Source organism: Diadema antillarum, unplaced genomic scaffold, assembly GCF_040938485.1.
Source record: "Diadema antillarum isolate AM-2024a unplaced genomic scaffold, OU_Dant_1.0 scf00000208, whole genome shotgun sequence".
Lineage (NCBI taxonomy): Eukaryota > Metazoa > Echinodermata > Echinoidea > Diadematoida > Diadematidae > Diadema > Diadema antillarum.
Genome location: NW_027271097.1, coordinates 206,562 through 219,603, shown reverse-complemented (window position 1 = coordinate 219,603; position 13,042 = coordinate 206,562). Strand labels below are relative to the sequence as shown.

The 13,042-nt window shown below is 36.6% G+C and overlaps 1 protein-coding gene across 1 annotated transcript; it reads right to left on the bottom strand.

Moving 5' to 3' along the window:
• Window positions 1–388: 388 nt before the first annotated feature.
• LOC139724214 (plancitoxin-1-like) lies at window positions 389–10,775 on the bottom strand. Its single transcript, XM_071635358.1, has 8 exons — window positions 10,636–10,775; window positions 8,122–8,305; window positions 7,499–7,571; window positions 4,402–4,563; window positions 2,978–3,175; window positions 1,865–2,094; window positions 1,503–1,532; window positions 389–403 (listed from the first exon to the last, which is right to left on the bottom strand). Exons 1-8 carry the CDS (start codon window positions 10,773–10,775, stop codon window positions 389–391), a joined length of 1,032 nt encoding a protein of 343 aa, XP_071491459.1.
• Between the last annotated feature and the right edge of the window lie 2,267 nt (window positions 10,776–13,042).

Genomic DNA, 13,042 nt, shown 5'->3' with positions numbered 1-13,042 from the left:
TAATCTAAGTTCATTTTACCTTATACCATAGCTTGTAATTTCATCTTATAAGATGAAAAAAGCCCTCGGTAATCTTACCAGCATCATACCGTGCAGTATGCCATACAAAGAGGAGTATAGGTAAAAGACAAGACATTGATGATCATATCATTTCTTCCGAACGTCATAATGCTTTTCACTTTACATAAATATTTTAAACATATTAAAGAGAACAGATTTTCTGTAGGCCTACTAACTTTTATTAAAATCACTCACATTTACAAAGTGTTTGCAAATAAAGCAAAGATTACACCATAACCAAAGTAGGAAAACTCATGCGAACAAAAACGATTAAACTTTTGACTGACATTGCACCTTTGAAATAGAGCACAGCATTATGATGAGTCCTTCATTTCTTGGTTGTCTAAATTTAGGACGGAGGTTGACACACGTGCAATGTGTTTTATTTTCTCTTTTTGTTTAAACAACGTAGATAATGGACCATATAACATACTTTACCACACTTCTACCTACTACAACTGTGCCATAACCGTACATCTGTGTCCTACTTGTATTATTCCATGCACCATTTATTTTCACAATGTTGCAACGATGAAAATAACCTATAGGTATCACCGCGTTCAACTATGCGCTAGTTCTCAAGAAACCTCCTATCACTTCGTATTTCTATAGCGATCAGAAATATCCCATCACACTGAATTGCATTTCTCAGTCATTAATTGGATATGAAAGTGGTGTCAAATGCCAATATAATAATTATCATGGACGCAAATTATGTTTGTAAGATCATGGAAACAAAGCAGCATGTATACAATCCGTGAAATACATAATGTCAGAAAACTTGAGTGAACGACATTGAGACATCTCAAATTGCCTCACATTTGTGTCACAATACGTATTAAAGTTTTAATTTGTGATTTCGTTATCGTACAATGACGACCTTCGGTAAGATTTATTAAGAATACTATAGGCATGGAGGCCCTTTCACCGGTGTAGCTGTTTTAATTACGTGGTCACTGTCGTAGTTATTCACAAGCTATAAATACTCTTACTTTATGGGATATACAGTTTGAAAAAAAAAAACCCCGAATTTCTGATGTTTCAACGATCAGATTATAAATTTTACCGTAGAATAATACTTAATATTGTATCTCAGGTGTAGGTTCTATGTGCAAACCTACCATTGTAATATAGGGCATAAATTTCTACGATGTATAATTCTTTCCAAAGCTGCATATCGTCATTATGACGTTACTGCCTATTCAGGGTACTTCAGGGTAGGTCAGGGGACCGTTTCATGAAACTTTTTGTCGGTGATTTACACTGACAAATGTTAAAAGCTACTGAAATCCTTGCGTCTGTTTGGCTGATAGCAAATTTGTCGGTGAAAACCTCCCACGAACTCGTTGATGAAACGCCCCCCAGGAATGGTTGAGACAGCGGGAAAAGTTTGCAATCAGTTTGTTGAAGGCGGTCCAGACAGCGGGAATTTTGAAGCATACAGTCCCACCACCTCTTTTAAACTGGCTTTCCTGTTTAAAAGCAAAGACACAAAGTAGGCAGCGAAACACATTACAAGAATGCGGGTAATCCCAAGAGTTAAAACCCTACTTCTATCTACCTATCCATGCATCTGTCTATCTCTCAGGTTGCACAAAACTCCAACTCTTCCCATTCTTATTGAACATACTTTCAGCAATCTTAATCATAGTTCTGTCCTTTATCATTTTTTTTTAACTCCCGCTCTTCAAAAACGTCAACACAAGCCTGTATTATAGATATAGCTCGTCATTATTTAGTGTTGTAAATGGTTTGTATACACAACTTGAACACATAAACGCACATTAACTTGGCTTCTACTTACACTCCTGTTGATGTCGCCGATGCACGTCCACTTCTTATGCTCGCTGATTGCCCATTTAGAATGGTCCTTGGTGTACTTGAAGCTTAGCACGCCATCAAAGGTGATATTCTCGACATTTTCCACCTTGTACACGCCGGTGCAGAAAGACGGAAGCTTGGTCTTCGAGTTCCTCCACGTCTCAGCATACATATCGTCTCCCAAAGCAGGCGCCACCCAGTAAGAGTAGAGATCTGTGGCGACAACACAGTTATATTCATCATAATCCTCATTACTGGACACATCACTCCCTTAATTGCAACCCTCACATTATAGATATCAGTTTCTTCTATACTGCACGCCCCCTAGCTCCCCCCCCCCCGTTGTTTTTGTTTGTTTGTTTTTATTGGAAAAATATGACAAATGCTACAGAAGGCGCGGTCAGACTGGCAAAAGATCGAGAAGTTTTAAATCTCGAATCTTAAGCACTTGTTAAGATCTCGAAGTTTTGCCAGAGTGACCACAAACTTCCCGCGAAACTTCTCGCTCAAACTAGGGATGTTTTCCCAACCTCTCGCCAATCTTCTCGATCTTTTGCCGGGGTGGCCGCGATTCCATGACGTCATCACAACTACCCACTAGCGTCCTCATCTACTGATAAGATTCTGCTATCATATATCATTGTGCTTGCACTTCGATGGAATATTTCGTCTTCATCACCATTATCATCAGTGTTTTCATCACCAGTGATATTGCCATGGATCATTGTTTCTGCCCTCAACGGCACCTTTATGAAATAGGATAGGCATCCTCTCTTTTATGTTGATATCAGTTGCAATATGTGTATCTTTGGTTATTGATATGTGATTTGCGTATCTTTATTCATTTTCGTTATGCCGAGTTTTATCACGCTGCTTATGATAGGTCTATCCACCTGTAAATGTCTTGTTTTCAATCGGTAATCCATCCATGAACATCATGTCGTAAAACCAATCATAACAAGATGGTGCCTATTAACGCCAAGATTTTTATCATCGTAGTCATTATCGTTATCACCATCAGTTTCGTCATCGTCGTCATAACTGTCATTACTATTACTTCATTAAAATCACTCTTCAAGAATGCAATTTTTTTCACCTTCTTTGAAATTGGCGAATTTAGCATAACTGGTGAATTTTTGTCCACCAACAGACGTCAAGTCAACCGACAAGTTCCATGGAGCGCTTTCGACGTGGTTGCCCTCAGTTACCAAGACAAGGTCGTGAAACTTCGGGAGGAAGGATTGTGGAATGTTTGCGTCATACACCCGTGGGTTGTTGTACGAAAACTGGTGAGCTTTGAAAAAGTTATAAAACGAAATGAAATCAAATAAGATTATCTGAGGGGTGAAGAATAGAATATTCTTTTTTTTTCTTTTTGATCAACATGTCGAGTTTTGCCCAAATAAATGGTTTTGCCGTCATGCACAACAACTCGTCTTCAGTCTGACACAAGCCGACTTGCCAAGTTACAGGAAATAGATGTCTCTTCTTGTATATATACCAGTAGTTGAGTTGCTGATCTCAGCAAGTCGTATTCTTCTCTCACTATAAAATATACCATCTCATTTTCAAGTTCAAGTTCAAGTTGATTTATTTCATTTCCAACAAACAAATAATTGGGAATACAATAAAATGTTCGTATATACAGATGTCAGGTAATCAGTACAACAATGCGATGAACATAATAACATGTAATAGAGACACAGGTAAATTATCAACAGAGATACCATGGATACAGAGAGACGAGATATTTTCTCGTCTACGCTGTGATGTTTCCGTTCTTTGTACGTTATAACTGCGAGTGAATGTGTAATCGAGCTTGAAACATATGACATTAGTATTCTATTTCTTACTTTTTTATTATTGTAAACATCAAAGGGGATTATGCGATTTTGCTAATAGGTTTACTTCAATAATTTTTCACACGATACCCAATGAACGCATAGGAAAATATCTTCATAACTTGTTAGATGTTGACTCCAATGCGGTATAATTGACAATGTTACTGAGTAGGACCTAATCTGCTAATCATGCTAATACTGAGTTACGAAATAAACTTCCTCGGGACTATGTTCGGTAAAAGAAGAAGAAAGACTTCTTAGTCAGCACTGTCAGCAGCGGTCAGTTCATAGCACCTCAAACTTTGAAGTCTTGAATTATTGCATTTTTAAACAATGGAACTCTTTAAATGAATACAAGAATAACGAATGATATACTTTACAGTCATGCAAAACGGAAAATTTACAACAGTAAGACAATAACAAATTTAAAGCTACAGTCTTTTTGCTAAGTAGCAGTTGTGATGGTAGAAGTAATGATACTAGTTTAAGCAACTGATAGTAGTATTTGTATTAGACATTGTTAGATCTAGTAAAATTGTATAAGTACAAATTGTATGGGAGAAAAGGAGGAGGAGGCTTGGTGCTACGTATACTTTACAAATCAATCTAATGAGAAATTAGCAGTAAGCATCGGAAGCACAAGTGGTCAAATGAGTGTATGTAAAGTCTTTCACATTACCAACTTTGACGAACTCTGCAGTCTTCATAGAGATACACAGCATGGACTGGCCGAACCATTCCGCACTGGATGGCCAGACATAACTCTGATCAGAGCTGTTCGGGAATTTCGGGACACTGTGAATCAACCAGAATCCCGATTCCTGATCGAAAGCAATATCACCTGTAAATTGTTCAAAGACAACAGACGAAATGTTGCAATACCATACAAAAGTGTGTCTATTATCAAATCTAAGCGCAAAGTTTAGCAGATTGACATGACTGGATGATTTCTTATCTGGTATGATTCGAGGAAGAAGTAATTTTCAAAATTATTCGCGTGATTGTAGTTTAAAGGACAAGTTCATCTTCGTAGACATGTGGGTTGAGTGAATGCAGCAATATTAGTAGAACACATCAGTGAGAGTTTGAGCAATATCGGACAATCCGTTAAAAAGTTATGAATTTTTGAAGTTTCTGCTCAGTCACGGCTGGATGAAAAGACTACTATAGCTTGTGATGTCACATGAGTACAACGATATAAAGAAAGAATAAAGAAAATTCAACATATTTCCATTTTTCTCGCACAACAAAAGAACACTCGACTTCCCTCTTTCAGAAGGCAGGGGGAATAATATTACCCTTAACATACGTCAGTAGCAAGTCGAAGAAATGCGCACTTTATTCAAAAAGTAAAGTTTTGTGAAATTCTCTTTTTATTTTCCTTATATAGTTGTACGCATGTGACATCATACACTGTAGTAGTTTTCTCTTCCAGCAGTGACTGCGAGGATACTTAAAATATTCGTAACTTTTGAACGGATTGTCCAATTTTCTTCAAACTTTCACTGATGTGTTCTATTAATATCGCTGCATTCTCTCAATCCTGATGTATATGAAGGTGGACTTGTCCTTTAACTATCAAATCAAACTGAACCAGAATCCCGATTCCTGGTCGAAAGCAATATCACCTGTAAGATGAATCACTTGATGATAACGAAACGAGAAGAAGAAGAAAAAAGAACTAGAGATTGTAATTTGTCATCACTGACAAATTAAGGTGATCCGATTTTTTTTAATCAATGATTCGAGTCCTGATAGTGCAAAGTCTCAGCTACAACATACTAAAATCTGAGAGAAATTCACCGAAGCATAAGTAAGATAGTGCTCGATAAAGAGAGTCATGTCAATTTTCACACCTAAAAAATTCCTTCCATAGAGATAATACGTCATAGCGAAGATAGAAAAAGAAGTACATACGACCTTTGACCCCACTTTGCACAGACAAGATGGCATCTGAGTAAAAAGTAGTTATTTTATGAAATGATTCCTGTAACATGGTCTTTACGTGTGCAAAATATGGGAAAGATAGGACATGTATTCACCAAGATACAGGATGAAACATTTACGACCTTTGACCCTAATTTACATACCCAAGATGGCGTCTGATTAAGTAGTTGTTATTTTATGAAATAATGTTCGTGACATGAACTAAACATGTGCAAAATATGGTGGTGATAGGGTATGTTTTTCTTGAGTTATTGCAAATAAAGTTGTAAAAAGAAAGAAATATTACAATATATCGAAGATAAGCTGTAATTTCAACCAAGTTTTTTTACGTGATCCCGACAACGTATGAAAAAACAAAGGGCACATTTACGATAGCCCTACGTCTCAGCTACAACATATTAAAATCTTAGAGAAATTCACCGAAGTATAAGTGAGCTAGTGCTCGATAAAGATAGTCATGTCAATTTTCATTTCCATAAAAATTGCACTCCCATTCAGATTACACGTAAACTGGTCAAATTTGACAAGGTTACCTTCAATCCATTTTTTCGAGGTGATGTCGTCATTTAATCAAAAATATGTAATTACATTTATGAAAGAGCATTTCATAAGCTACAACATATTGAAATTTAGATGACAATTGGCAAAGGATAAGTGAGATACGCTCGAGTGAACTTGAAATTTGATGACGTCATTTTGAAAATTTACTTTTTTTACTTTAGTAAGAAATTTGATATCTTTTAATCATTTTTCCAGCATTGCCAACCCATGAAATGACATGTACAACTCATCAGCTTTCAGAATATGTAAAGAAAATGGGGGGTCACCGTCCATCCTGACGAGTAAAATCGGGTTTAAAATTGGCGTTTTTTTTTGGCATAGTTGCACTGTTTAGCGCCATTGACGCGCGCGCGGAATTTCAACTTTGACGGGCCCGTATGACGTCATATTGAATCGGATCGACTTGAAACTTGGTAGAAATATTCCTTGACATTTCGGACATCTGATCCGTGTGAAAAAATTGAAAATTTCTATTTCATATTAGCTGTGCGTGCGAATATGTGCGCGCGCGTACGCGTCCGTCCAATTTTTTCAATTTTTCAAAAAATGCTCTAAATGGTCTGAAACGTGTGCAAAAAAATTTTGAGCTCGATTTGAGCATACAAATATTTCAACGCGCGCGTACGCGCGCGTTTTGAGATAAAAATGAATTTTGAGAATATGAGTAGAATTCGCTTGACTTGAAATATATGTGACGTAAATTTCATTGAAATATTCCATTCCATTAATGAGATATGCATGAAAATGTGTTTTCATATAATGACGTCATAGTGACGTCACGGTCGACTGATCACTATGATTTTACTTGTGCTGTCGTCTTTGCGACATGATACATATATACCATAAGTTTGACATTGAGAGGCAATGCACTTTCTGAGCTAACCTCTGCACAACTTTTGAGGAGAAATAAAGAAAGAAACAAAGAAAGAAGAAAGATTCAGTACAGATACAGAAGGTGATCCGAGAGGATACTCGGATCACCTAAAAAGAAGACAAACTCATAGATGACAATATCATAGTCAAATATACCAATTAATAAGGAGAGGGGCATGGTTGCTATGATGATTTGAGGAGGACACCCAAATGCTTCTTAAATTAATTGCTCGATACAAAGCTCAGGAACGAATCCAAAAGTTTGTGTAATCAGTCTGATTATTCTAAACATTGAATATTTAAGCAATCATTGATCTACGAGTGAGAGATTGGTACGTTTAGTGCATGATATAGGCCTAAAGAATTTTGCATGTAAAGACCTAACTAATCTTTACCTTTCGTGTGACCCTTATGTAAAGACACCGTTCCATTAGGAAATTCGTCGTTGTACAATACATATACGACATCCTGTGATAAGGAGAAAAAAAAACGAAACATACAGAATAAGGGGAGACTGCGGTACAAATGATAACGATATAATAATACTGTCAATAATGATATTGATAATGATAATGATGATAGTAAGTAGTAGTAGAAGTAGTAGTAGTAGTAATAAAAATAATGATAATAATAATAATAAGAAGAAGAAGAAGAAGTTCACCCGTGTAAAATCTATGCCTTCTTCTTTTCTCCTAGCTTGAACCCCAACTCATAAGTCCTTATAGTGAGGCTGCCATATCATCATCCTTGTTCGTTGCAATTTGTTGTAAATTTCGAAACCATTTTTTTATTTCAATTCTATAAAATTCTGCAACTCTACTCAGTATTACTAATACATGCTTATTCAAATGTAAAAGTTTAAAAATCATCCAGAGGTTTCCCTTAAATTGTTTGGATATTTGTAATGTGTAGATACTCTCTCCTATGCCTTGTATACATTATCATGGATTCTGTTGGCGTGACCTTAATATTTCTTGAATACAAACAATATGACAGGTTGAAGAGAATGTTGGTGTACCTGACTTTTGTGATTCTTGTAAATTTGCTGCAGAGTTCGGGCCACAGCCTGGCTGGTGTCTTTGAGGGAGACGTTGGACCACGAAAAAGACTGGCTGTTCACATCCATGTACATGTGAGCAATGCCCTCTTTGATGAGCGGGTCACTGCTCTTTGAATCGCGGGGGAGCTTGTAGACAATAAACCTGAAGGAGTTTCAAAGAGGAATATCTTGACAATATAGTATGAATCATCCCCCCCCCCCTTTTTGAAAGCATCTTTAGTGTCAACACTATAGAATGCAGAAGTCGCTGTCAATTACTTTTCCCCTTCCATTTCAAAATTAATGTTCATTTTTTTCACTTTGGTCAAGAGGTGCATGCAAGGGGTTAATAAGCTGTGACGTCCGAATATCATGCATGCACCGGGAGGAATTCGAACCTAAAAGCGACAGTCAAAATCCAGAATTACAGTACCACTCTTCGATTTGGCCTATTAATACGTATACACAATACGGAGCTCCATTGTGTATTTTCTTAATGTTTGTTAAAATTTCATTCGGATGATGATGTAATCATCATACAGCGAAAGTCACAGCCAAATGTTTGACTTTATGAAAATAGAGTCCACAGGCACAAATCACACAGTACTGGAAAAACTATACATCATTTGGTTCAACAACACATACTTCCTTATACACCTGTAATACAATTCATTTCCTCATATCATAGCTGCCGTTAAAACTGATATGAATTAGCTACAGGTTATAACACTGAATGATGTTATAAATGAAAAAAAAAACAAGTTTTGTAGTCCCTCAAACCCTTAACACCCTACAAACAAAGAAACACAAGTTCTCTTAAAGCCCACTCACATAAACATGTACACGCACACATACATACACACGCACACACGCGCGCGCGCACACACACACACACATCCAACTCGCCGATGCGTCTCAGGTTTCAGTTTCTATTCACATTTGAATAAATCTGTCCTACTTGTAATTGTCATCTTTCTTTTACAATACTCACCTGGCAGTGATAATGATGGCAAGGTGGCAAGATGAAACATTAAAACAAAACAATAATGATTAATCCTCAAATACAACAAAAGAAACGCAAAAATGGTCTTCGCAAACATTCCATTATCACCTTATTATATCCCACTTTAACAAAGGTACTCCACGTTCATCTTTGATGTAAATAACGTAATATTTGTAAAAAAAAACCGCACTCATACAGAGAGAGAAAGAGAGAGAGAGAGAGAAAGATCCATACTCCATCAATACAGCATAATGTTAGACAATCACGCGTTTCCATCATAATTTGTCTCGAAATTTGGTGGTGCATCCTGGAAATCTAATATGCATTATAGCCCAACAACCTGACAGCATGGAATATGAAATGCCTAAAGAGAGATCAACACTGTCTTGACGTCTTATTTTGGATTATAATTCATGAATATTAGCCCTCGACAAGTGAGGTGTATCATGTTAACTAGGTGTGATTAAAACATAAAATATATTTATGTAAACAGCGTAAACAATGTAAACATGCCAATGGTTCTCTCAGTAGTTGACTTCATAAAGGATGATAAAGTATGCTCATAAAAACTTAATAATGTGTTTGCGTTTCCTACGTGTAATGGGCACTACAAGGGTAGACGGTATTGAGACATGACTGTCTCGTCTCGTCACGCTGGCTTGGGCTACGTGAGTGTAACCGATACCATCAATGATTAAAGAAAGAATGCTGTCATTAATGTAGAGTGGTAGCAAACATCAGCTTTCACGATAGATCATCAGCCACTAATGTCAGGGAGGTGGTGTTGATCTCCTTGGTTATACGCGAAATCAGCTGTATACGCCACATTTATTTATGGCGTCTTGTTATGACATATCATTCTGATGAAGTAATCCCATACCATTCCTACACAGAATACTCAGATCAAAGAGGCACCTCAATGCTCAGATTGTGTGATTAACAATTACGTCCGTCTGAAGCCCTGTATTAGGCTGTATATGATTACTATGCATAGGATAAACTTAAATGCCATCTTTTTTAACCTTTGGGAGCAGTGATTTAAAAATGTTCAAGATATCACATTTGATGTATATGTGTAGGTCAGTTGTATCACAAAACAACCTACAAAATTCGCAATATTCTTAAAACATAAGGACATACAGAAGTATCAATGTTTTCTCAATAAACATATACTGTGGACGATTTAGTCTGGAAACATTTTTAATATAACTATTGTTCACATGTTGTATATCTAACAATACTTAACATCCAATGTGCTGATTCAAATTTTTTCATTGGTTGTTTCTATCCCTTTTAGAACTATTTTGAAACACAAACGCTGGATTTTTGTTTCATCTGCAAATAATGATAAATTATGCCTTTAATATAGCTTTGTCATGTGACCTTGTGTACACGTTAAAACAGCAAATTTTAAAAGATAAAAATACTACGTGGAGAAGATGCACTCAAATTGTCAAGGGGGAGCCTAAAAGGAAAGTATCTGAACTCACCAGTCTACAGGGTTACCACTGGGATCCATGCACGTAATCTTGCCGTCTCGTCCTGGTAGCCCCGCTGCCAAAGCAAACAGCAGCAAATCTGCTGCGAAGACAAACAGGATCACGCAAATGGTGGTCTTCTTCACCATCATTGTGAGCATTGGATTTCTTCTTTGGTGAATAAGGCACGTCAGTGTTCAGCGGCAAGGATGAACATGAAGCTCAAAAGCTCAAGCTCAAAATACTGTATTATCACATTAACACCACCACAATCCAAGCTCTTTTGACGACTAAGAATGACGGAAGTTCTCTGAACAATACTCAAACACTGCACCTCACGTGTCATGGTACTTTCAAAAGCGTACCACTTTCGCAAAAAGAACTGTTTTGGTATCGAAATGTATATTCATTGCACGTCCTTTATTCTGACAAAACATCTTCTCTCTCAGTAATTGTATATATATATATATATATATATATATATATACATATATGAATGTGTAAATGTAAATATTATTTATACATATGTGTTAATAATACGTATGTGTACATATTTATATACGCATTTATGTACAATGTACAAAATTTTATAGAATCACGTAGGTCTATAGATATTTTTCTTTCTGCCTGTTAGATGATAGATGGTGAAGAGGCCTATGTTTCCCTCACACCCTTTTCTTTAAAGGCACACATACACACACACATACACACACACACAGTGAATGGGAAAGTTGTTTGTCTTGTAAGTTTTGCGTATTTTCCAAAGAGAGTGCTTTCTGTTGTAATTGCAATGCAAATCAAAATGGCGTGATGTCACGATGACGTCACTGTGACTGTTTGATCTGTCATATTAGCGAGCTTTGGATTGATCTACAACGCGAAGCAGCCTCCCGGGTGGGACAATGGAAACAGTTGTCGCGCGCATGTGCAGAGCACTTTCTTTTCTTTCCTTTTTTTTTTTTTTTTGGCCTGATTGGCGTCGTCTTAGCATTCGTGAGGCAGATCTAAAGCTGTGGCATGAACAGAGTCCTAGACCAACTTCAAGAAAGTTCTTGTTAGGTTTATGCAGTGACATACAATGTGGATAGATGTTATCTGTTGTTTTCATCCCGAAAGTTTTATATGTTATTATGAAAGTTTTATAAATTATGTAGGGCCTATCTATTTTCTAATTTTTCAAGCGCCATGAACACCGAAAGGTGGACTTGGGCGCTATACAAGAAGCCACTATTAATTATTATTATTATTATTATTATTATCATTATTATTATTATCATCATTACTATCATTATTGTTGTTATTAGGTGATCCGAGTATCCTCTCGGATCACCTTCTGTATCTGTACTGATTCTTTATTCTTCTTTCTTTGTTTCTTTCTTTATTTCTCCTCAAAAGTTGTGCAGAGGTTAGCTCAGAAAGTGCTATGCCTATCAAGTTCAAACTTATACCATGTATGTATCGTGTCCCAAAGACGACAGATCAAGTAAAATCATTGTGATCAGTTGACCGTGACGTCACTATGACGTCATTATATGAAAACACATTCTCAATCATATCTCATTAATGGGATGGAATTTTTAAATGAAATTTACGTCACATATATTTCAAGTCAAGCGAATTCTATTCATATTGTCAAAATTTATATTTTCTCTTAAAACGTGCGCGTACGCGCGCGTTGAAATATTTGTATGCTCCAATCAAGCCCAAAATTTTTTTGCACACGTTTCAGACCATTTAGAGCATTTTTTGAAAAAATGAAAAAATCGGACGGACGCGTACGCGCGCGCGCATATACGCACGCACAGCTCATATGCAATCGAAATTTCCCATTTTTTTCACTGTGATCAGATGTCTGAAATGTGAAGGAATATTTCTACCAAGTTTCAAGTCAATCCGACTCAATATGACGTCATACGGGCCCGTCAAAGTTGAAATTCCGCGCGCGCGTCAATGGCGATAGACAGTGCAACTATGCCAAAAAACCGCAAATCTTAAATCCGATTTTACTCGTCAGGATGGACGGTGACCCCCCATTTCCTTTACATATTCTGAAAGCTGATGAGTTGTATATGTCATTTCATGGGTTGGCGATGCTGAAAAAATGATTAAAAGATATCAAATTTCTTAATAAAGTAAAAAAAGTAAATTTTCAAAATGACGTCATCAAATTTCAAGTTTACTCGAGCGTATCTCACTTATCCTTTGCCAATTTTCACCCAAATTTCAATATGTTGTAGCTTATGAAATGCTCTTTCATAAATTAAATACACAATTTTCATTAGATGACGACATCACCTCGAAAAAATGGATTGAAGGTAACCTTGTCAAATTTGACCAGTTTACGTGTAATCTCTATGGGAGTGCAATTTTTATGGAAATGAAAATTGACATGACTATCTTTATCGAGCACTAGCTCACT